General features: G+C 48.4%; 1 protein-coding gene across 2 annotated transcripts; it reads left to right on the top strand.

Annotated features, from left to right (window-relative positions):
- The first annotated feature begins 2,057 nt into the window (after positions 1-2,057).
- LOC144110092 (peroxiredoxin 2-like) lies at positions 2,058-21,246 on the top strand. Of its 2 annotated transcripts, none has more exons than XM_077642909.1 (7): positions 2,058-2,206; positions 12,655-12,891; positions 17,806-17,943; positions 19,278-19,394; positions 19,788-19,910; positions 20,105-20,235; positions 21,027-21,246. In XM_077642909.1, the coding sequence occupies exons 2-7, from the start codon at positions 12,779-12,781 to the stop codon at positions 21,110-21,112; spliced, it is 708 nt and encodes a 235-aa protein (XP_077499035.1). In that variant the 5' UTR covers positions 2,058-2,206; positions 12,655-12,778; the 3' UTR covers positions 21,113-21,246. The 2 variants fall into 2 exon arrangements, with proteins under 2 accessions (XP_077499035.1, XP_077499034.1); XM_077642908.1 differs by lacking the exon at positions 2,058-2,206 and adding an exon at positions 2,224-2,366.
- The last annotated feature ends 249 nt before the right edge of the window (positions 21,247-21,495 follow it).

Below are 21,495 nucleotides of genomic sequence, written 5' to 3'. Positions count from 1 at the left end.
CAAGGAGGCAGGAGATTCAACGTCACCACCCCCGCTAATCCTCGTTCGAGGCTTCAGTACGTGCCGTTCGGCGACAGATGAAATTTGCTTCATCCTGAAACTGCATTGCTGCATCTTTTCATTCCTTAATTTCATTCATTACTTTTTTTTTCACAGTCAACGCACATCAATTTCGGCCAGCATACGGACGAGACCATTGCTGTCGTTGTTGTTGTTTTTTACGTCGTATTCGTCATTGACTGCTCATTTAATGACACATGGCCACACACTGGGGATCAGTCAGGAAACGATGACGTAGTTACGGGTGGCTAATCAGCAATAAATTTTGTTCGTATAGAAGAAGGTTATGAAACGGAAGTGAAGGAAAAACAGAACACGTAGAAGACTGACTAAAAAGGATAAGGAAATAAGTGACAGGAAAGTAATACCCGTAAAGAAGTAAAAAAAAGCATAGAAGCATGGTTTCCGCGACTGTTAACAGGTACGTGTAAATGAGCACAGCATACTCAGCAATTCTGTATATTTTTTCAACGCGAAAGAGTTTATGAACGTATCTTTTTCACACACACACACACACACACACACACACACACACACACACACACACACACACACACACACACACACACACACATATATATATATATATATATATATATATATATATATATATATATATATATATATATATATATAGCATACCCACAATGAAGCAAGCTCATTTCCCTGCTTGACAAGTTAATCGAGGAAATTGTGGGTAGCGGGGTTGACGATACCGCACGTGCCTTGGAAATATGTTTCATGTTCTTTTTTTTGTTTATCGCATGTGGGTGATTGCAGTACATATGTGTTTGACAAGACATCCTCACACGTGTGTGCGTATTGTATAAATTGACTCCTTACTGTCGAATAAAATTCAGCAGTAAGTTCAGCGCCTTCTATTTGTCTAGTCTCGTCCTCTGTCTGCGTTTCTTAGCGCTGGTTTTTAATACCATGGATCACCATCAACTCACCCGATCTTCAGTTCTTCTACAAGAATGTTGGACACGATCACACTGTAAACAGGTATTTATCATCATCATCACCACCATCAGCCTGACTATGCCCAATGCAGGGCACAGGCCTCTCCCATGTTTCTCCAATTAACCCTGTCCTTTTCTATCTGCGGCCACCCTAGGGCCTTCAAACTACTTAATCTCATCCGCCCACCTAACATCCTGCCGTCCTCTGCTATGCTTTCCTTCTCTTGGTACCCACTCCGTTACCTTTAACGACCATCGGCTATCTTGCTTTCGCGTTGCATGCCCTGCCCAAGCCCATTTCTTCCTATAGATTTCCACTAGGATGTCATTAATCCGCGTTTGTTCCCTCATCCACTCTGCCCGCTTCCGGTCTCTTAACGTTACTCCTCCATAGCTCGCTGCACTGTGCTTAACTGAAGCTCAACCCTTCTCGATCAACGCGATGGCAAAACGGGCGAGTTGGTGATACATACTTAAGCGAAAATAGCGCAAAAGGCGAGGACAATTGACAATTGAAGGTTTATTCACAGGAAGTAAGGAATATAAAGAGAGCAAAACAAACAAGATAACAAAGTAAACAAACGTGTTATCTTGGTTGTTTGCTCTCTTTATATTCCTTACTTCCTGCGAATAAACCTTCAGTTGTGAGTTAGCGCTGGTCCTGTTGTATTCTTTCCGTGTCCTCGCCTTTTCGATCGTTAACCAGAGAAGCACCAATTGGATTGGAAAACATTTCATTCGTCAGAAAAGGCAGAATGCAGACGATCCGTGCTAGGTGGCTATCAGTCCACGGCTGACAGCGACCTGGGTAGCCCACTCAATGACCCGGGTTTGAACTCCCAAGTCTGAGCTGACCAACACGGCCTCCCACTGCTCGAGAGTAGGAACCTGTTTTAGAGATTTCGGGGGCGGCTCCTCTTTACAATTCCACAATAGGTGATCATAAGTGGCTAAATCACCACATAAGAAACGGCAGTCATTAGAACACTGCGTTGAAGGAAGACGAAGAGCGGTCAGCTGTCCAGTCGCAGCAGCAGCAGCGGGCTGCGCACAGCGAAGCTCGTCTGTCATCGCCCCCCATTCACCGTCGCCGCACGCCAGAGCCGGGGCCCTGAAGGCACGCACGCGGCATTGATCAGCTGCGCGGCCGGGTCAGCTGCGGCGAGTGCGGTCCTATTAATAGGGTGAGTACAACCGGCCCGCACGGTCGACACGCGACCCCCGCACGCCGTCAGCTGGTGTCCGCGCAACAACGCTTCGCGCCACGGCTAGCATGGGGTCCGCCTGCTACCGCGCCTCGGCTGCGTCGGCTGCGCTCGTCGTGGGAGCCTTGCAAGGCACCAAGTAGGCGGCGCTGCTTTCCGCATGCGACCTCCATGTTCGGCTCCGCTGTTGAGGGCAGCGACAACTATATATTTCTCATGTTCAAGTCGCGAAATCAATTTTGCTACGCCGCACTAGTTTTTTTTATTAATTTATTTCGTGAACTCAGACAATTACGGCTTCTTTTTGGTGGGAAGGGCCGCATTAGAACCCTTGCAAAAGGCCGAATTTTTGACTATCAGGGACGCAATAGCGTTAGCTCTTGGGCCAGTTGGTGCATGTTGAACTAGAAAAAACGGCATGCCAGGGAAAACGCAAGGACGCATACACAAGAAAAAGGTGGTAGACACGTGTCTACCACCTTTCTTCTTGTGTATGCGTCCTTGTGTTTTCGCTGGCACGCCGTTTTTTCTAGTTCAGGGACGCGAGATCGACCTGCACTGTTGACAGGAATGCGAGTTTTAAGTGATCATTCAAGGGTTCTATGAAATCCTAGTGAAACAGAATGACATCTCCAAACTAACCTAAGCGAACGTACAGGCATAGACATTTCCAATGCTTACAACTTGATTAAACACGCATGCGTGCTGCATTGTGCTGCGCATGCACATTAGATGCTTGTATATATGAAATCAATCAATCAGAACACTGCTGGCGCAGCCTCAGTGGAAATCTCTATCGACGCACATGCATTTTACTTGCTAAATTGTCTGGATGGTGGCGACACCTGTCGGGGAGAGGGGTCTACTCGTCGTTAGCATACCGTGGTCTATAAATTAAGCCCTCATTCTTTTTAACTGCCTTCCCTGCTATGGAAACATCAACCTTATAGCGATATGTCAGAGTAGATGTGTCAAGGTGACCAAGCGAGCACGAATCACCTGTGCCCGATGGAATCAGTTCACAGCTGTGAGATCGAATTCGTAGCCGTCCCACGCTGTCCTACCTGTCGTGACGCCGCCTGCACGGCTGTTTTGGATCGCGACCGTCGGAAGCACCCCCCCCCCCCCCGCCCTCCCCATTGGCGTACCGAATGAGAGGCGACGCATGTGCCGCTTGTTTCCTCGTCGGATCAATCAAAGCACGTTGCGTGACTGGACGACACCGCGGAACGCTGACAGCACGCCGGACCATCGAGGTCGGCGCCAGCCCACAAATGGTAGCGCAGACTGGGCAGAACAAGTGGACGAGGAAATGTAGAGGAGGAAGACTTTGCAGTGGACATGGTGGCAGGGGGGCATCGTAAAGACTATTCGGGCTGCAGATGTCAGGCAAGTTGGTTACTTGAAAAAAAAAAAACCAGTCGCAAAAGACAAGGGACAAGAGAAGGAGTGTACACGCCACAACGACTGGTTTTTTTTTTTTTCAAGTTACTATGAACCAACTGGCCCGCATTTCAACCCTTCCGAGTTGGTTAGAGTGCGGAGTCAGTGGGGGCAGTCAGGCGCGTAGCGAGGCAGAAGACGAGAGGGGGCCCAGTCGAAAAAAAGTCAGAACCTTGTCAGAAACAGGACAAAATATTTTGCAGTTTCGTAGCCACGAGAAATTTTTGTTAATAATAATAATTGTTTTCTTGGGGAAAGGAAATTGCGCAGTATCTGTCTCATATATCGTTGGACCCCTGAACCGCGCCGCAAGGGAAGGGATAAAGGAGGGAGTGAGAAAACGAAAGGAAGAAAGAGGGGCTGTAGTGGAGGGCTTCGGAATAACTTCGACAACCTGGGGATCTTCAACGTGCACTGACCTAGCACAGCACACGGGCGCCTTACCGTTTTGCCTCCATAAAAACGCAGCCGCCGCAGTCGGGTTCGAACCCGGGAACTCCGGACCAGTGTGCAGTATTTTCCTGTAGTACTGCAGTATTTCCTGTATTAATCTTCTGTGCGCACGTCTATAGTACTTTTCTGTACTAACTACACAAAATTCTCTTTTTAATACAAGTTTTGATTAAGAAACATTACAGAAAATTTGTTGCGACGACAGAATTTTTCCTGTATGTATAATAACAAGGGAGGGGGGGGGGGGTGCTTTTGATACTTATGATCGGCCCGATGTTAAGCACGAAAGTTGTAAAAACTGACGAGCGAGAAAAATAACTCAGTCGCCGTCACACAATTCGCCGGGTGCTTGAGGAAAAACGAGCTGAAGTTCGTATATTATCATAGAAGACAACGATCTTCGTATTCGTGGCCGACCAAGTGCACAAGGCAGAAGTTGACGGGTGAAGAAGTCGGATAGAATTGAAAGCAAAGAGGAGAAAAGAATGTAGAAGGGAAAAAAATGGCGGGAAATGCGAGCAGACCGACCTTGATAAGGTCTTCAAAGGTATGAAAGGTAGCGAGGAGGTCTACCTGAGACCATTAATTGCAGTCCATTAATTGAGTCCATTAATTGCAACTCGCAAGGAAGGGGCCCTGCTTCACGTCGTCCTCGGCAGAAAACTTAGTAGAAGAGCGTTGGAATGTTCATACTGGGAGCCCTAAAGATATGCAGATGACACCTTCGAGTTATTCAACTCGGAATTGTTGGTGGAACTATGAAAGACTTCACAGCCGCTAAATTGCTTGACGTGAAATGTGTCAACTAGAAGCCCATGTCCAACATTCTTGGAGAAAAAATTTGAAAATTGGAATACTTCAAGATACTGTTATGGAAATATTGAAGGTAATGGTTCGTTTCTCTGGTATGCAGCAATATCTTTCTTTTAAAGTGCTTCCATCGAACGCATGTAATTAGTTAAGACTGCCACAGAAATCCAACTGGGAACGCTTTTGAGGATAGGAAGACTGCTAACAGAAAAAAAAAAATGCAAGACGCCCGTTGGGTGATTTGCGGATATGTTTATTGTCATAGTGAAATCTTATATTAAATGAAAAAAATTGTATTCATTTACGATTTCCCGCTCAAAAATGCTTTTGTCCAGAACTGTTGGGTATATGATAAGAAAGCGCTTATCTACGGCGACGACGGTGCATTTCAGGGGGGGGGGGGGGGGGGGGTTGATAAAACTTTAATTAAGTGAGTTAGGCTGTTCCAAAGCCACACACGCTGTTATACGTAGAGGGGTGTCATGACAACAGCATCTGAGTGGCTATTTTAGAACTGTATACGCTGTAACGATGACGAGTAAATATACCAAATATGAGAAAATTGACGTCTGGTCCATCAGTGTCGTAATCAAAGCGAATGTGCCTCCTCTAGCTAAGATTTTGCCAGTGCGGCCAATCTCCGAGTTGATTATTTCGTTGTCGTATACACAGCCTCTGTGTGCTACATCATTGCATACCTCTGGAAATTTTATCTCACGCCCGATGGTTGAGTTATCGAACCGATTTCCACAGTTGCGGCGTTTTCGGGCTGCGCAGTATACAATCAGACAGCAATCCTTTGACTGCATGCGAGCTGCAGCCACAGCTGAACTCGCTATTCCAGATGACACTGATTTTTTTCCGCTCCTAGTAATTAATTACGGCATGATAACGCCGTTTCGTGACCTCGCAATTTATCACAAATGGCAGGATGCCATTTTTGATATTGACGCAAAAATCAAGGAAGCATTACAAGTAATATATAAACTCATTGTTTCCTACAAAGGTGAATTATACTTGACACATAACTGACCATAAGCTGTCCAGCTACGTGAACTGATCGGCAAACTGATGACGTGATAGCTTATTTATTCATTTAGTTCTCAAGTATCTAGGCTAGAAATATGTAAACGGATAGGGCAGTGGCTTATTAGGTGCTTATAATTGGTTTCTGGGGAAAGGAAATGGCGCAGTATCTGTCTCATATATGTTTGGACACCTGAACCGCGCCGTAAGGGAAGGGATAAAGGAGGGAGTGAAAGAAGAAAGGAAGAAAGAGGTGCCGTAGTGGAGGGCTCCGGAATAATTTCGACAACCTGGGGATCTTTAACGTGCACTGACATCGCACAGCACACGGGCGCCTTGGCGTTTTTCCTCCATAAAAACGCAGCCGCCGCGGTCGGGTTCGAACCCGGGAGCTCCGGATCAGTAGTCGAGCGCGCTAACCACTCAGCCACCGCGGTGGGTATTAGGTGCTTCTCAAAATTAGGTTTTCTTCCTAACAAAATTCCAATAGCGACCTACGATTCACTTTCATCAGCGTGCAGAGTGTTTCAGAGCGCTTACATGAGAGCTGAAGATTGAGTGCTCTTATCGCCCGATAAGGCCTGCTCGCCGCACTCGTCAGGGCATGATAACCATCGACAAGCATCAACGTCAAGCATTACGTCACCCGGGCGGCACTTTGTCAGCAGCAAAGAGTTCTTATCACTCGGTTCAGATGAAACGGTGTCTCTGAAACACGCCTCAGATAAAGAAGAGCATACGTAGAAAAAAACGTGTGTTTCTACTCAACCAATATGTCATACAATTCAGGTTATATGTCATGCCCAACTCGTGTGATACAGCAAATGGTCGGCGGCCGAATTAAGGGAGGCGAGGGATGTGTCGCTTGCTCGCAATTCCGGTATAACCGCGTGAGGTATAAACCTCGCGTCATACGTAACGCGTGCATGACGCGAGGTTCTCTCACGTACTGAATGCGATTGTTAAACAAATCAGACAGTGAACAAACAATGCATAATGGCATTACTAGCAGTCGTTGGTAATTACTCTTGCATCCCAGTCGTTGTCTTCCAACATACGAAGATGCTGCCATTAAGCACTCCTAGCTCGCGTAAGTAGCGCTGTCATGTGTACAGTCACATCGATTAGAGTCACGCGAAGCCAAACGTACGCATCCTTGCGTCATCCCGTACGTTGAAGATTCCTCAATTGCCTATAGACAAAAAAAAAAAGTGGAAAGATTTATCACGGGACACCTAGAACCTTTCCAAATGCGACCGCATGCACCATGCAGGATCCATGCACAGACCACGCCGAGGTTACGCGATCCACGTTGTTGTTATGTTTTTGTTTGCAAAGAGTGAGACTGCGGCACATGTGCTGATAATTGAGAAAGATGTCCCTAACTCTATAGCCGGCCTGCAAGTATTTTGATTGCCTGATCGCTTCATTCATACCTGGGCAACCGCGAAGGCACCCCGAGAGGTTTAGCCATTCCGCCTTGACCTTCGGAAGTGGTCGTCGCATATCGAACACCGGGAAACACAGGCCGAAGCAAAAGAAATGGGTTGCGATGGACAGGTGGGGGGAGTAGGGGTAGGGGGGAGAGGGGGGTCACAACGCCGAGCAGTAAGTAAACAGCAATGCGAGCACTTATTCGTATTTGCTGTGCACACGAGATGCGCTCGGAACTTGTACGACCCGCTCAGTTGTAGGCGACGTAGGCACGTGTACGACCCGCGTGTGCACACACTATATCCTGCTCAAGTCCGGGCAGCCGGCCGCGCCGCTGATGGTCGAAGCTCACGCGACACATACAGCGCGTCTTCGCGAGGGTGGGCGTCCATCGGCGGCTCGAGACAGAACCGTATACACCCGTCGGGGCCAGTATGAGCTTCTTGCGTCGGGGGCAAGACTCGAACAGAAACCCGATTTCCACGTTCGGCAAACCAACGTTTGGCAAACCGACTAGGGTGTTCCTTAGCCTCGGCCCTGTAAACCGGTGAGTGAACTTCTGGCGCACAAGAAAGTTTGTGGCCATTCTTGTGGAAGGGTCCTAGCGCTGTGAGAAGGGAAAAGAAAAACTAATATTTAAGCTACGCTGCTTAATATGCGAGAACTCAGCGATAGCTGCTACGCTGTGCAGTACTCCCGGGGGACAACTTTTTGTGGCTCTGCAGCCAAGGCTAGGTAGGAAAGGAAAGGAAACGGGCATTCGTCCCCTGCTGTGGGAAGTGGCCTACCTTATCTCTAACGGTCCCGCACCGTACCTCCAACTTCACCCGGCCCTCCACACCCCTAGCCCGAACCACGAACAACCCAGTCACCATGGCACGGGTACAAAGGCCCGTCTCCTTCCCTTTGCTTCCTAGCCTTGGCTGCACAGCCACAGAAAGTTGTCCGGGAGTATAGACGTGCGACGTCAGTAATAACGTCGCTAAAGGCAACCAAAGTCGCGCACGTAGCACAAGGTAACGGCGATTTTACTCTCTTCCTTCTCCGAATCACTATGGCACCGCGCTTGCACACCCCTCCTATTACCTTGACTGAGCGGACGCCGCCTACGGCAACGTTCGAGATTCGGATGTTCATGCCATTAACAGCTCTCGCTGTAGGAGAGCCCATCACGTGTGGGAAGAGAAACTGCCCTATGATTCGTAATCGCCGCTCTCTGCTTGGATTCCTGGCACGTCATTTGGCATGTTAGCTGGCTATAATCGGTGCATGCGCGTCTGTCTGAAAACTTTTGAGTATAGGTTTCGACCTGCCACAAATGATAGATGGGGTTTAACGACCTGCCACAAATTGTATAGCATGGTAGGTGGGGTTTAACGTCCCAAATGAGTGCGGCATACGTGACCTCACCGAGCAAGGAATGAGAAGCAAACTCCCACGACGACCGCCGCCAGGACGGGCAGCTGTTACATCACATGTAACAAAGCCTGCCGTTCATCACCCCAGAAAGCCGTTCACCCATCTACGACCTGCTCACGACGGCTCTAAAGCACGCGGCAGTTTGCTTGGGCTGTGAGAACACTTAGACAGTATGGCAGAGTCGGGATACGACGGCCTGCAGATGAACGTGGTTTATGACCAGTCCGTGACGAGAATGCGGCGAGGGCACTTTCTCCGCGTGCGTCGGAGCCCAGACGAAAAAGAAAACGACAAAAACGCCTCAAAAATACGACAAAATATTTTGTAATTTTGTCGTAATGACAGAGTCCCCGCCGCGGTGGCTCAGTGGTTAGGGCGCTCGACTGCTGATCCGGAGTTCCCGGGTTCGAACCCGACCGCGGCGGCTGTGTTTTTATGGAGGAAAAACGCTAAGGCGCCCGTGTGCTGTGCGATGTCAGCGCACGTTAAAGATCCACAGGTGGTCGAAATTATTCCGGAGCCCTCCACTACGGCCCCTCTCTCTTCCTTTCTTCTTTCACTCCCTCCTTTACCCTTCCCTTACGGCGCGGTTCAGGTGTCCAACGATATACGAGACAGATACTGCGCCATTTCCTTTCCCCAAAAACCAATTATTATTATTATTATTATTATTATTAATGGCAGAGTTTCCTGTTATTTTGTAGTACTTTTCTGTAGCACTGCACTTTTTTCTGCAGTAGTTTTCTGTAGTCTGTAGTTTTGTAGTACCTTCCTGTGGCAACTACACAAAATTCTGTTGTTACTATAAAAGTTTGTTACTACAAGTTTTTGGTCAAAAACATTACAGAAAATCAGTCGTCACGACACAAATATTTCTGCTGTGTTTTCTGACTGAAAAGAACGAACGCAAAATGCGCAGCAAAACCGGTTCCAAAATACAGCACAAATTTTCTGTCGTCCTGTTGTGACAACAGAACTTTCATTGTGTTGCATATTCGCCTGTCGATGTCGCGGCAGAACTGGTTTTTCTTTGGTTACGACAAGAATTTCTGTTGTTACGACAGAAAGCTTTGTCGTTTTTTTTGTCGCATTTTCTCGACTTCGCGACTTATCGTATAGGCAACGAGCACAGTATACTTGCCAGAAGATAGCTGCAAAAGTTATTGCATTTGAAAGACTATAGTAAGTCATGCGAGTTGCAGCTCGGTTCCACGCTACAGACTTCTCTGTTCAAAGCAACTGGCAGACTTCAGCAAGGTCATGTACACGTACCAAACCCAACATAAATCGAGTGCAAGCCTGTGTAGTGCCGCGTGACATTGTCAGTGCGCGCAGACGATGCATCCGGCTTGCTGCGCGAGAGTTATGCTTCGTCTGCTGTAGCTTAGCAAACTATTTGAGCGACTCAGTGCCGTGACCGCCACACCTGCGCGCGTCTGCATTTTCCTCTACAGCAGAAAAATACTCGTCAAGAGGATATGTGTGTTTTTGCGCGCGGTACCTTGCTTCAACGTGCCGGCGTCCTGCGCGACGCGTTGCAACGTTCTCTGTGGCCGTACCACTTGCGAACCTTCGCTTCGAAAACAGCTCATGTCCTGTAACGATATTTTGGGAACTATAGTAGGATGCAGTTCAGAGACTGTCCATGCCGCAGCCTAAATTCCCTCAAACAGATACAAAAATTCCCATCTGAAGCCCTTTTTCCCCCGCAGCATCTTGAAAACTCCTTCAATTTAGAAAAAGTGGGACACTTTCGCTTTTTAAAATTCCCCTGTAACTCCGCAAAAATTCCCTTCTCTCCTAACTTCACCCTTCAAGCTCCTTGAAAAGAGGAAAATTCCTCGAATGAAACATGAAACATGAAATGAAACATGAAACTGATACAGCTTAAGAAAAGCAGGAAATACCCCTCAGAGGGAACACTTCATTCTGTGGCATTGTCTTACTGTCATATGACGCCGCAGGCAGCCGTCTATAGTGAGATACAACTCAAGAAAGCAGCGGCGAATGGCCCTCAGAGAACGCCCTCCAGGCAATGGAGTCGACAGGTGCTCATGGCGTTGCGGTTAATTCCCAAGCTTAAAATCGCTGATAGCTGGCAGGTGCCACAGTGAAACTGGATTATCCGCCACGTCATGACAATCGGCCAATGCCATTCGTTAAAGGGCCTCCTTTGACGGGTATTTTCTCCTGCCCTTAGAAAAATTTCTTTACACAGTCGATGAACTAGCTAGAAACTTTCGTCTATTCTATGGACAAATCCTACAGACTGGTCGATAAGCAATACAAATCCTATAGACAGTCTATAGATTTATGGCCATACTTTTACACCGGACTTTTGTCTTTAGACAGTCTATAGGCTACGAATAGACGAAAAAAAATATCCATAGGAAGGCAATAGAGTCTATAAAAAGTCTATGGACAGTATATAGACCATTTTGATAAGGGTGCATTTTTCACTTGCATCCAATTGCAGATCGAGCCTGCTAGCGGCCCTGACACGCGCAAGGCGGTGCACCGTGACGTCATCGTGATAGATCTAGGCCATCGGTTGGAGGTCACCCCCTTTGAGAAGAATTAGCCGCTCCATTCTTGAGGGGAGCAGAATTTCGGGTTGTTCGTTTTTTCAAGGAAGGTTTACGAGCCCTTCCTCTAGTGTCGTTGGGCGTGGAGGATCCATGGACAGAAGGCGTGCTTGTCAATGATGACAGCAGAGCACATATATACAGCATACATATACGGAGAGTTAAACTGGAAGAAGCAGAAATGAATTTACAAAAGAACAAACTTTGCGCTACTTTACTCATCGACCCGATGGGTTAGAGCCTAAGTAGCGCCACGTTAGTAGTAGTAGTAAAGACTTTTATGTTACATGCTAAGCATGGAGCCCCAGCTCAGACCGGACTGGACTGCCCTCCATCCGTTCACGTGCGCTTTTAAGCAGTTAATTAACAAAGGACTAAGGGCGGTCATTTTCAGGGGCCCGCCCTAAGCATCAATTCTCCAATCAAAAATAACATGCAAGATGGGGACTACCCCGTGGGTTGGGCTTAGCCTCGAACCCAGGGTCTCGTTAACAACACAAACTAAATAAAAAACAAATACGCCACCACTCTCTCTCAAGTAAGAGTATCCACGCGCTCTCCCTTCGGAACTATTCTTCCGACTTTCCTCAGGCACCCCCCCCCCCCTTCCGCTCACGTTGCTCGTCAAGTTCTTGACACTGATGTGCTGCCACCCATCGTCGCCCGTCAGCAACAGAAGAGGAAGCGAAAGGGCCACGAATCCGGCGCACTACCGACGGCGGGACACGGCTAATAAGAATGAATGGGCTTATTTGCCGCTCGTTCCCAGAAAAGCGCCGCAGTTACCCTTTTGTGTGCTCTTTGCCGCTTCGGCAAACCAGATAAGGAACGGCCCTGTTTTCTCACGGCTTGGGTGAGTACGGCATATTTGTCCTAACAGGTGTTTGTCATTGCCATCCTGGAAATACGCATTTGGCCACGAGGCACTGCGGGACGCTGTGGGACATCGGGTGCCTCTCCCCGACGATAGCCTACGTCGTTAGGGGGTCTCGTCAATGCGGCGGCGGTGCGTCAAACGACCCTATCCATTTCTCGTATGCACTTTGCCTTGCAAGAGCGGTGGCCTTGCAAGGGGCCTGCGAGTTCCTTCTGGAAAACGAACAGCCGGCTTCGACGATTGGCAGCGTCTTCTGCAGTATTATGTTTTTTTTTTTAGTTTGTCTGCCCGCGCACAGGTAGAGCGATAATCCGTATGTACTGCCCACTCCTCGCAGAAGTGACATATCGTCTCTGACATTTATCCGATGCTCCGCGCAGGTTGTCCGGCCCGCCGCAGGCGATCAAGGCGGCCGAGTCCCGCAGCGCCACCACCGCGCAGGGTCAGCACCAGCAGTCACCGGAGCAGGCGGGTGAGGCGTCCACTGCCGCCGCCGCCAGCGCTATGCCTCCGGTGAGGACGCACCTCAAGGACAACTCGCCAGTGGGTATCGGCGGCCCGCAGCGCCCGCTCCAGTACGTCGACTCGCCCGTGACTACCGAGCTGTCGGAGGCAGGGTGAGGGAAAGGCCATGTCTGGCCGTTTAACTTCGACTTCACATTTGCATTACGTGAAAGACACAAATGACTCTGGGTAATTCAAACTCGCTTACATCGAACTTTCGTTTTATACGAACTGACGATATCGTCGCCTTCCCCAGAGAAAGAATTGTCAAAACGAATCTCCTTAATTCGAAATGTTCTTGGTCCCTTTCAAGTTCGAGTTATCGAGAGTTTATGCAGATTGCTTTACAGCAGAGTTCTATAGCTGTCGCCTGTTGCACTTCGCTGGGGCAAGGACACCCAAGCTGCAGTCGAAAGAAAAAAAAAGACAACAAAGTCAAACATCCGCGTTCCTTGTCTGCCTGAGAGCGGAAAAGTCGTTAGTCACAACGGCTTGCTGCGACGCCGTCGGCTTCCCCACTGGGCGCTCCCTCGCCCGTGACTCGTCCGTACACCTAAGCTGTGAAGTCCGCAGCGACGTTACGGTGACGTCAGGCCGACATAGGACAAGCGAAGAATGGCGGCGCGAGCGAGCTGTGCGTCGTCTGCAGGGTACACGCAGAAACAACTCGAGCGGTCAAGACAAAAAAAAAAAAACGATGAAACTGAGGAGGACCCGTAGTGTACGCGCGCTGCTCGGCGCGGAATGCCCGAGCGAGATTCCTTTGATTCGTTACACCGTCTCGCGCTCGGCTTCGTCACGACTGCAGCGCCGCTGTTTCCGTGACGTACGCCGCCGCGGCAGGAATTGCAACGAAACGTGGAAACGCGGAGGGCAGACGACATGCAGGAGGAAGACGCCCCGGATGAACCCGGCAGATCGCCTTTTATACGGCGACGCTGCGGCGTAATGAAGGGCATCCAGCCAACACGCCTCGAGCGTTAAGCTGGGCGCCGCGTGCACTACCGCATTAGCGCGAACGTAAGCAGCATGTAGGCCTGAGCGCTCCCATATTATAAATGTTTTTTTTTCTTCGGCTTTATACCGTGGAAAAAAAAGATATAAATGTCAACTTAAAAGTGACTATGATGACGAAACATATCGCGTGCAATAGCGAAGTCAAGTAAAGAAGAAGGGATACGAACCGGTATGTGTCACCACAAATATAGCTATAGGCATTGGCTGTAGTCGGATACGAACCAAAAACGAGGCAGCAGATGTCCCTCAGAGGGGGCCCTGCAGCCAATGGCGTCAATCGATTCTCATGACGTCGTTGGTAAATCACCTTAGACCTGCTATTAGCATGACATCGCAGGGGGTTCGTGGCGGATGAAAGGGTGTTGACCACGGATTAATCGGAATAACGGAAATGTCGTGAAAATCCAAAAATCGCTTGGATCTGCAGCTTCGTTGATCAGTTGTATCCGACTATGGAGTCACCTATCACGCTGGGAGAGTCTCCTTGGCTCAGCGGTAAAAAAAAAAAAACAAGGTGTGAAAATGCGACACCGTTGGGGGTCATGAGCGGTTGCCCCCCCCCCCCCCCCCACCCCCCCCCCCCCTTAATGCAGAAACGAAGTTTGTTGTCTAGTGGTACGTAGGGCGGAAAGGAGTCTTGAGGGAGCTATCGGGGAAGATATCGCCTGAGAGAAAGCTGCATATGGTTCTGAAGACCCCCCCCCCCCTTCTTTTTCAACGAACGCGATTGGAAAAAAAATGGCTGGGGTTCAACGTGGCTTAAACCTAGTTATACGAGCGAAAGCTCTGCTAAGCATGGTCTCCACTGTTTCAAATCAAATGTCAAGGGTCAAGGTCAAAGGTCAAGGACAGCTAGGTGCCCAATTGTAATAGTCTTATGATCAATCACGCGGTTAGACTACCATAGCTTGGGCCATAGATACCACCACGCAGTTGAGGTCGGGTTGACCTTGTGACGCATTGGAGGTCATTGTGAATGTGATGCCCACTGTCCCAGATCAAATGTCAAGGTCAAGGTCAGGTGCCCAATAGCCATAGTCATATGATCACGTTGTCGTACTACCATAGCTTGGGCCATACCACCACGCAGTTAAGTTCGGTCTGACCTTGTGAGGCATATTGAAGGTCATTGTCTCATCCACGTCAAAATCAGAAGTTGTACTTCGAAGAGTAGAGCTCTCGATCTAAAAAGAAAAAAAATAGGAGGCGGTGGTTAAATTTGGGTTGTTGCGGTATACCCGACCGCACGGTGACTGAGGAGGAAGCGTGCGCTTTGCTCAACCCGCAGAACGCGGCAGCGCATTGCGCGGCTCTCACCCTCCCTCCCAGGACGCCCAAGAAGGAAGGAGAGCGCCTACGGCGTCTTTTTGTCAGCGTTGGGCAAGCGCGTCGGCAGTCGTGCATGCTTCGTTCACGCAAACGGAGACGGGAAGGTTGCATAACCTATAGCTATATAGAAGCAGCCAGCGAGCCGGACACAGATGGATTCGGCCACAGCGTCATAATCGAAGCAACTTCCACATATGGGTGAAAAGTTACCGATTAGATGTTTCCTCACCCGCCGCGGTGGCTCAGTGGTTAGCGCGTCCGGCTAGTGAGCCGGAGTACTCGGGTTCGAACGCGACCGCGGCGGCCGCGTTTCGATGGAGGCGAAACGCTAAGGCGCCCGTGTGCTGTGCGATGTCAGTGCACGTTAAAGATACCCAGGTGGTCGAAATTATTAACGGAGCCCTCCACTACGGCACCTCTTTCTTCCTTTCTTCATTTACTCCCTCCTTTATCCCTTCCATTACGGCGCGGTTCAGGTGTCCACCGAGATAAGTGAGACAGATACTGCGCCATTTCCTTTCCCCGAAACCAATAAAAAAATTGGCGGTGGTTTAGTTAGCTCTGATTAAACCTGGAGTGACGCGATAGCTACACCTGGCCGAGTGGAACTTGGTCACGTGACCAACCACGTGATCAGCCACGGCGCCGGCAGCTGCTACGCACCACGTGACCAACCACGTGACATCGTGGCGGCGCCGCCGCCACGCTGAAGGCTGGAAATGCTACCGTAATATAGTTATCGCTACAAAATGTTTCTGCCAGGCGGGGTATTCCTATATCGACATCCTTATCTCACCTCTCTGGAGGCCCCAACAGCATGTGCCTTCTTCCCCTGGCATGCACTGATGCCCTCACAGGTTATCGGTTACCTGTTCTCCGCGTTAGCTTTCTTCCCGAAGTCAATTCTGTTCTCTTGGTTTTCACCAGGATATCAGTCAATCATTTTGTTGTCTAATCTATGACGCTTGCTTTCTGTATCTCAAGGCTATCTCTACCATTTTCCTTTAGATGCCAACCTGCTGTGCTGTCCTTAATCAATTTTAAAGGTTTTTCGTTAACCTCCAATTATCGCCCCGTAGTTGAGCCACAACTATGGCAGGGTGCTACTGTTATGATTTTTTTTCTTGGGAGGGGGGGGGGGGGGGTAGTAACGGTAAGCTTCTGCTCATGCGAGTGACTGACAAATGCCCTCCAACTCATTATTATCAGCTTGGTAATTTTTTTTTGCTCGTGACCTGGATCATAGTCACTACTAGGCATAAACCGACGTACTCGTTTACTATACTACAGGTACTTATACTACATCGAAACTGTTCCCTTCAAAGAATATTGCACAGTGGTTGTTCCCTTCCGAGAACGTTACACAGAAGGTCAATTATAATTTTAATTTTAGCTTTTTGGTTAGGTTAAATCTGTGAAGCGAGGCGAGTCCTTGTCTAGTTCACACCTCCTAAGTACTAATTTAAGCTCCACTGTACTGAGCTCCACAGCAGTACAGTTTGGTCACCTTCTTTACAGTGTACTCGTCTTCCCTCATTCTTAATTGACCAAACCATCCCAGCCTACCTTCTTAAATATTTCATTAATTATCTGTGACTTTCGCCGTCCCTTTAAGTGGCATTTACGGACTCTTTCTTTTCACTCCACACCTTCATCTGCAATCCGGAGTTTTCTGAAGGATTTCCAAAGGCAGCTTAAAGGAGGAGAATGACCCTTTACCTCCTTCCTCCCCAAACACACACACACACACGTAAACACACTGCCTGAATTTTCTTGACAAAAAAAGTTCGAGAAATTCATTGCGCGAACGCAGTTTTCCACTGAAGACAGGAACTGCTATTGTCTGCTTATACTTCGTCTGCATCACACAGTATTTTGGATATATAGTTCAGGTCGCGGACAGCGGGAAAGTCTGATGAGACGACGCAACGCCTCGCATGGGACAGCCATAACAAAAACATTCGCGCTACCGTTCAACGGACCCTGCGCTCCGCACTTCAACGACAGCCATTTAGCGTCAGGAGACATAGGGGGCGCTGTAAAACGGAGCAAGTAAACATACAGGCGACCAAGATAAGAGCGACTGCCTGCAGACGCACCACTCGTTCTAAGCTGTGGTTCGGCAGCTGCTATCTGAATACTTATATAGCGACTTCTGGAAACAAATGACATGGTATTTCGTCGAAACGGAAAAAAAAAACTAACGAATTAATTTTGAGAATCAATTTCCGCAATACGCAGCTCCACTAAGCCACCGCGGCGGGTTACACCTTGAAGTTAATTATTTTTTCTTTCTTCGCGATTTCATTAGTAAGGCTCGCAATATATAAGAGACATGAATTACGTAAGCACTGGTTAACGTGAATATCAGTTGCCTGATAAACCACGACAGCACCGAGTAAACAAGGGGAAAAAATGAAACCTCAATGCCCCCTATAGCCAGCGTTTCGACAAGGGGATTGATTTCATCGGGGCAAATGCGCTCAATCACTGGCAGGTTTTACGCAGACCGTTCACTCCAAGGCGAAGGACCAGGATGGGGATGAGGTTGCGCATAGGAGAAGGTAGTAACGTGCCGAACTTAGGCCTTGATCAACTTTTGTCCGAGCGGGGAGGCTGACCTGGATAAACAGGAAGCGGTTTCTAAACAACTTTTTTGGCTTCTTGGCTATCCTTTTCAGCGACATGACCCTGCCCGAGTTAACCAAGCCCGCTCCGGACTTTTGCGGCATTGCTGTCGTCGATGGCCAGTTCAAGGAAATCAAGCTGTCCGACTACAAGGACAAGTACCTGGTGCTCTTCTTCTACCCGCTTGACTTGTAAGTAACCAGAGGTGAATTTACTACGCACGTTAATGTGGTAAAGTTCACTATATGGTAAAGGTAGACGTAATATGAAGTGAAACACGCGAGCCCCGTTGCGATGCGTGACGATCGAAGGATTGTGGCTGTTCCAAACAGTGGAGGCACGCCCTGTTGAGCTTTTGTGTCGTCTGCTTTAGAAAGCCGTTTGCCAGCTATGCACGCTAATGTGCTCGTTCGGCGCGTATCGCGGTTTTCAAATAGGTAAAGCACTGCTCTTAAAATTCTTTCTTGAAGGAGTATAGACACCTAAATTTTGGGTGCGCCTTTTCTTGTTTGTACTGACGCGTAACGCGCTATTATACATGGATTACCGCCTGGTATTCTCCTACGACCGCTAAATAATTTGCAATCGCATTTCTTTTTCGTGCTGTTTCGGTAATTTCAACAGCCGAATGAGGACTGTGACGTCAACGTGTACTTACAGGTCACGTGAGACATGAAAAAACAACAATGTAATCGCTGCTTGCTCATTCGTTCTCATTCCGGCTCTTGAGAAAGGCTGGCTTCAGCACTGCAGCAAATTAAAACGATGAAGCGGCGATTCTGTGGACGTTTTTCTATGCCTCACGTGACACAAAAGCACTCTGACGTCACAGCCATCGTTCGGCTGATGAAACCGAAACAGCATGAGAGAAAAAAAAATCGATTATAAATTATTTAGCGGTCGAAGGCGAATATCACGGGGTGATTAATCCGTAGTAATGTCTTCCACATCATTGTAGAGAAGAAAACATGCCACCAAAATTAGGTGTCTATACTGCTTTAAGTGTCCTAAAAATTAGGGCGGCGAGCCCGTGTGCTGCGCGTGTCAGTGCACGTTAAAGATCCCCAGGTGGTCGAAATTATTCCGGAGCCCTCCACTACGGCGCCTATTACTTCCTTTCTTCTTTCACTCCCTCCTTTATCCCTTTCCTTACGGCGCGGTTCAGGTGTCCAACGATATATGAGACAGATACTGCGCCATTTCCTTTCCCCAAAAAACCAATTAATTAAAAAAGCCTCCCTTTCATGAGTAGGGGCGCACCTCCAGTTTTAGAACAGCAAAGGGCACGAAAGGCCCGCATCGCCAAGGGCTAGCGTGTTCCGTTTCATACTGCTTCTAGCTGTACATTCTTGCATGCATCCTTCGGAGACGACAATGTCAGCTTCCACTGACAATATTGTTCTGCCAGCTCCAGTTCTGTAAGCTCGTGTAGACCATGACATTACTTGCTCACCGTTAACCGCTCAACTCGCATTATTTGTTTTTCTCGCGCGCTTATCGTCACATGACCGAATTCTCCTTTCAGCACTTTCGTCTGCCCCACGGAAATCATCGCCTTCAGCGACAGTGTCGAAGAGTTCCGCAAGCTGAACTGTGAAGTCGTCGCCTGCTCCACAGACAGCCACTTCTGCCACCTAGCATGGTACGTTTATTGAGGCCGTTACCCTCACTATCGCGCTTGTGTGCTTTGCAATCTAAATTTTATGCAAAAACTTCGAACAAAGCAGCGCAAAATAAAAACTGGATAGTGCCATCCTTTCTTCTCGTGGGCGCAGCGTTCAGTTATTCTGCAATGACATCATCTAGTTCCTAGTTATTGCAGTAACTTGGGAGCCAGGCAGATAGCATTTTTCCACGCTTCATCTACACGAATTTCAGACAATCAGTATATCAGTACACTGGTTTTTCAGTTCACGTTCTATATCTCTCTTGTTCACACTGTTTGCTACATTCCTTTGCATATTTTCATCCCGTTTACTCAGCTGGCTTCAATTTTTCACCCCATTCACTCTTCCCAACCCTACTTGTTGTTCAGGATCAACACACCTCGAAAGGAAGGTGGCCTTGGCCAGATGAAAATCCCGCTTCTGGCTGACAAGACATGCAAGATCGCAAGGGCTTATGGTGTCATGAAGGAAGATGATGGTGTTCCTTTCCGGTTGGTGTCCCGCCCAAATTTCTCATTTCTCCGTCGTGAAAAAGTGTTCCATGACGCAAGATTATGTGCTCCAGAGGACGGCCACATAAAGACCTCGCGTTCCTTTTTCATACTCTTGTTACCACGTTGAGACATATTGCGTCTTTATTCCCTTTAGGCAACTTCCCCAATGTCTCATCTTCAATCCATTCCAGAGGCCTTTTCATCATCGATAACAAGGGTGTCTTGCGCCAGATCACAATGAACGACCTTCCAGTGGGCCGCTCTGTTGAAGAAACATTGCGGCTTGTCCAGGCCTTCCAGTACACAGACAAGTATGGAGAAGGTAATAATAATAATAATTGGTTTTGGGGGAAAGGAAATGGCGCAGTATCTGTCTCATATATCGTTGGACACCTGAACCGCGCCGTAAGGGAAGGGTAAAGGAGGGAGGGAAAGAAGAAAGGAAGAGAGAGGTGCCGTAGTGGAGGGCTCCGGAATAATTTCGACCACCTGGGGATCTTTAGCGTGCACTGACATCGCACAGCACACGGGCGCCTTAGCGTTCCGCCTCCATAAAAACGCAGCCGCCGCGGTCGGGTTCGAACCCGAGAACTACGGATCGGTAGTCGAGCGCCCTAACCACTGAGCCACCGCGGCGGGGCTATGGAGAAGGTATGATTGGGCTTTCAGTGCACCCTCTTCGGTTCCTTCATCGATTATTGTGCCAGCCATTCCGGTAACAACATTATGAGATCACTGCGGCACACGCATTGGAGGAATGCGTAAGCATTGACGCCTCCTCGCCCCTCTTTGCCTAAATTAATCAACTTCCATCATTGCCCATTTTGAGTTTTCAAACTTGGCGCCACGCTTTAGCCCCGCCCACTTCCGGTGTTTCCAAATTTGGCGCCACTTTTGCTGCGGCCCCGCCCACTTTTTGGACATTTTTGGCTCTAACTAATAACCCCAGATGCACCTAATGATTTCCCTTGCGAGATTTTTTGATGCTACATCTAATGCAACCATTCTTTTTCCTATAAGTCAACTCGTTCGAACGTTATCGTGATGGCACGAAACCGCAAACATAGCCATACAATTCTTTCCATTAATAATTTTCACCTTGTTGCTGTCTAGTGTGCCCAGCCAACTGGAAACCTGGCCGAGACACCATGAAGCCAGACCCCAAGGGAAGCAAGGCCTACTTTGCCAAGAGCAACTGAGCCTCAACTGTTTCTGCTTCAAGCCAAAGCCCAGTGTCGTTCCCCGTGTTTAAATGTGACCTTCCATTGTTCAGCCGTGTTTTTTGTGTGTGTTTGTGCTTCACGTTAACTATTAAAGCAACACTTTTCATGTACTAGCGGCTCCAGGCCCTTCTACATGCTTCACGGCAACCAATGCGATGCTATTGTCACTACGGATAACGTGAGGCAGCCTCAAATGAAGCCACTGCTTGCATGCAACCGACAAGCTAAGATGTCCACGAAATTATAATAACTTGGTTCTAAATAGTCACTGATAAATATAAGTGGGTCTGTATAGATTGAATGCCGCATTCTAACGACAAAGACGCTATATTTGAACCGAAAAGGAGCTTGCCACCCAA

Source organism: Amblyomma americanum, chromosome 11, assembly GCF_052857255.1.
Source record: "Amblyomma americanum isolate KBUSLIRL-KWMA chromosome 11, ASM5285725v1, whole genome shotgun sequence".
Lineage (NCBI taxonomy): Eukaryota > Metazoa > Arthropoda > Arachnida > Ixodida > Ixodidae > Amblyomma > Amblyomma americanum.
The sequence above is the reverse complement of the archived record's forward strand: the minus strand, read 5'-3'. Positions and strand labels throughout refer to the sequence as shown.

Excerpts from the sequence above, each read along its gene's own strand:
- LOC144110092 (XM_077642908.1), top strand. The coding sequence starts at position 2,296 with ATGGGGTCCGCCTGCTACCGCGCCTCGGCTGCGTCGGCTGCGCTCGTC. Across the intron at positions 2,367-12,654 it reads GGAGCCTTGCAAGGCACCAA|GTTGTCCGGCCCGCCGCAGG; the intron begins GTAGGCGGCGCT and ends TGCTCCGCGCAG. Across the intron at positions 12,892-17,805 it reads ACCGAGCTGTCGGAGGCAGG|CGACATGACCCTGCCCGAGT; the intron begins GTGAGGGAAAGG and ends TATCCTTTTCAG.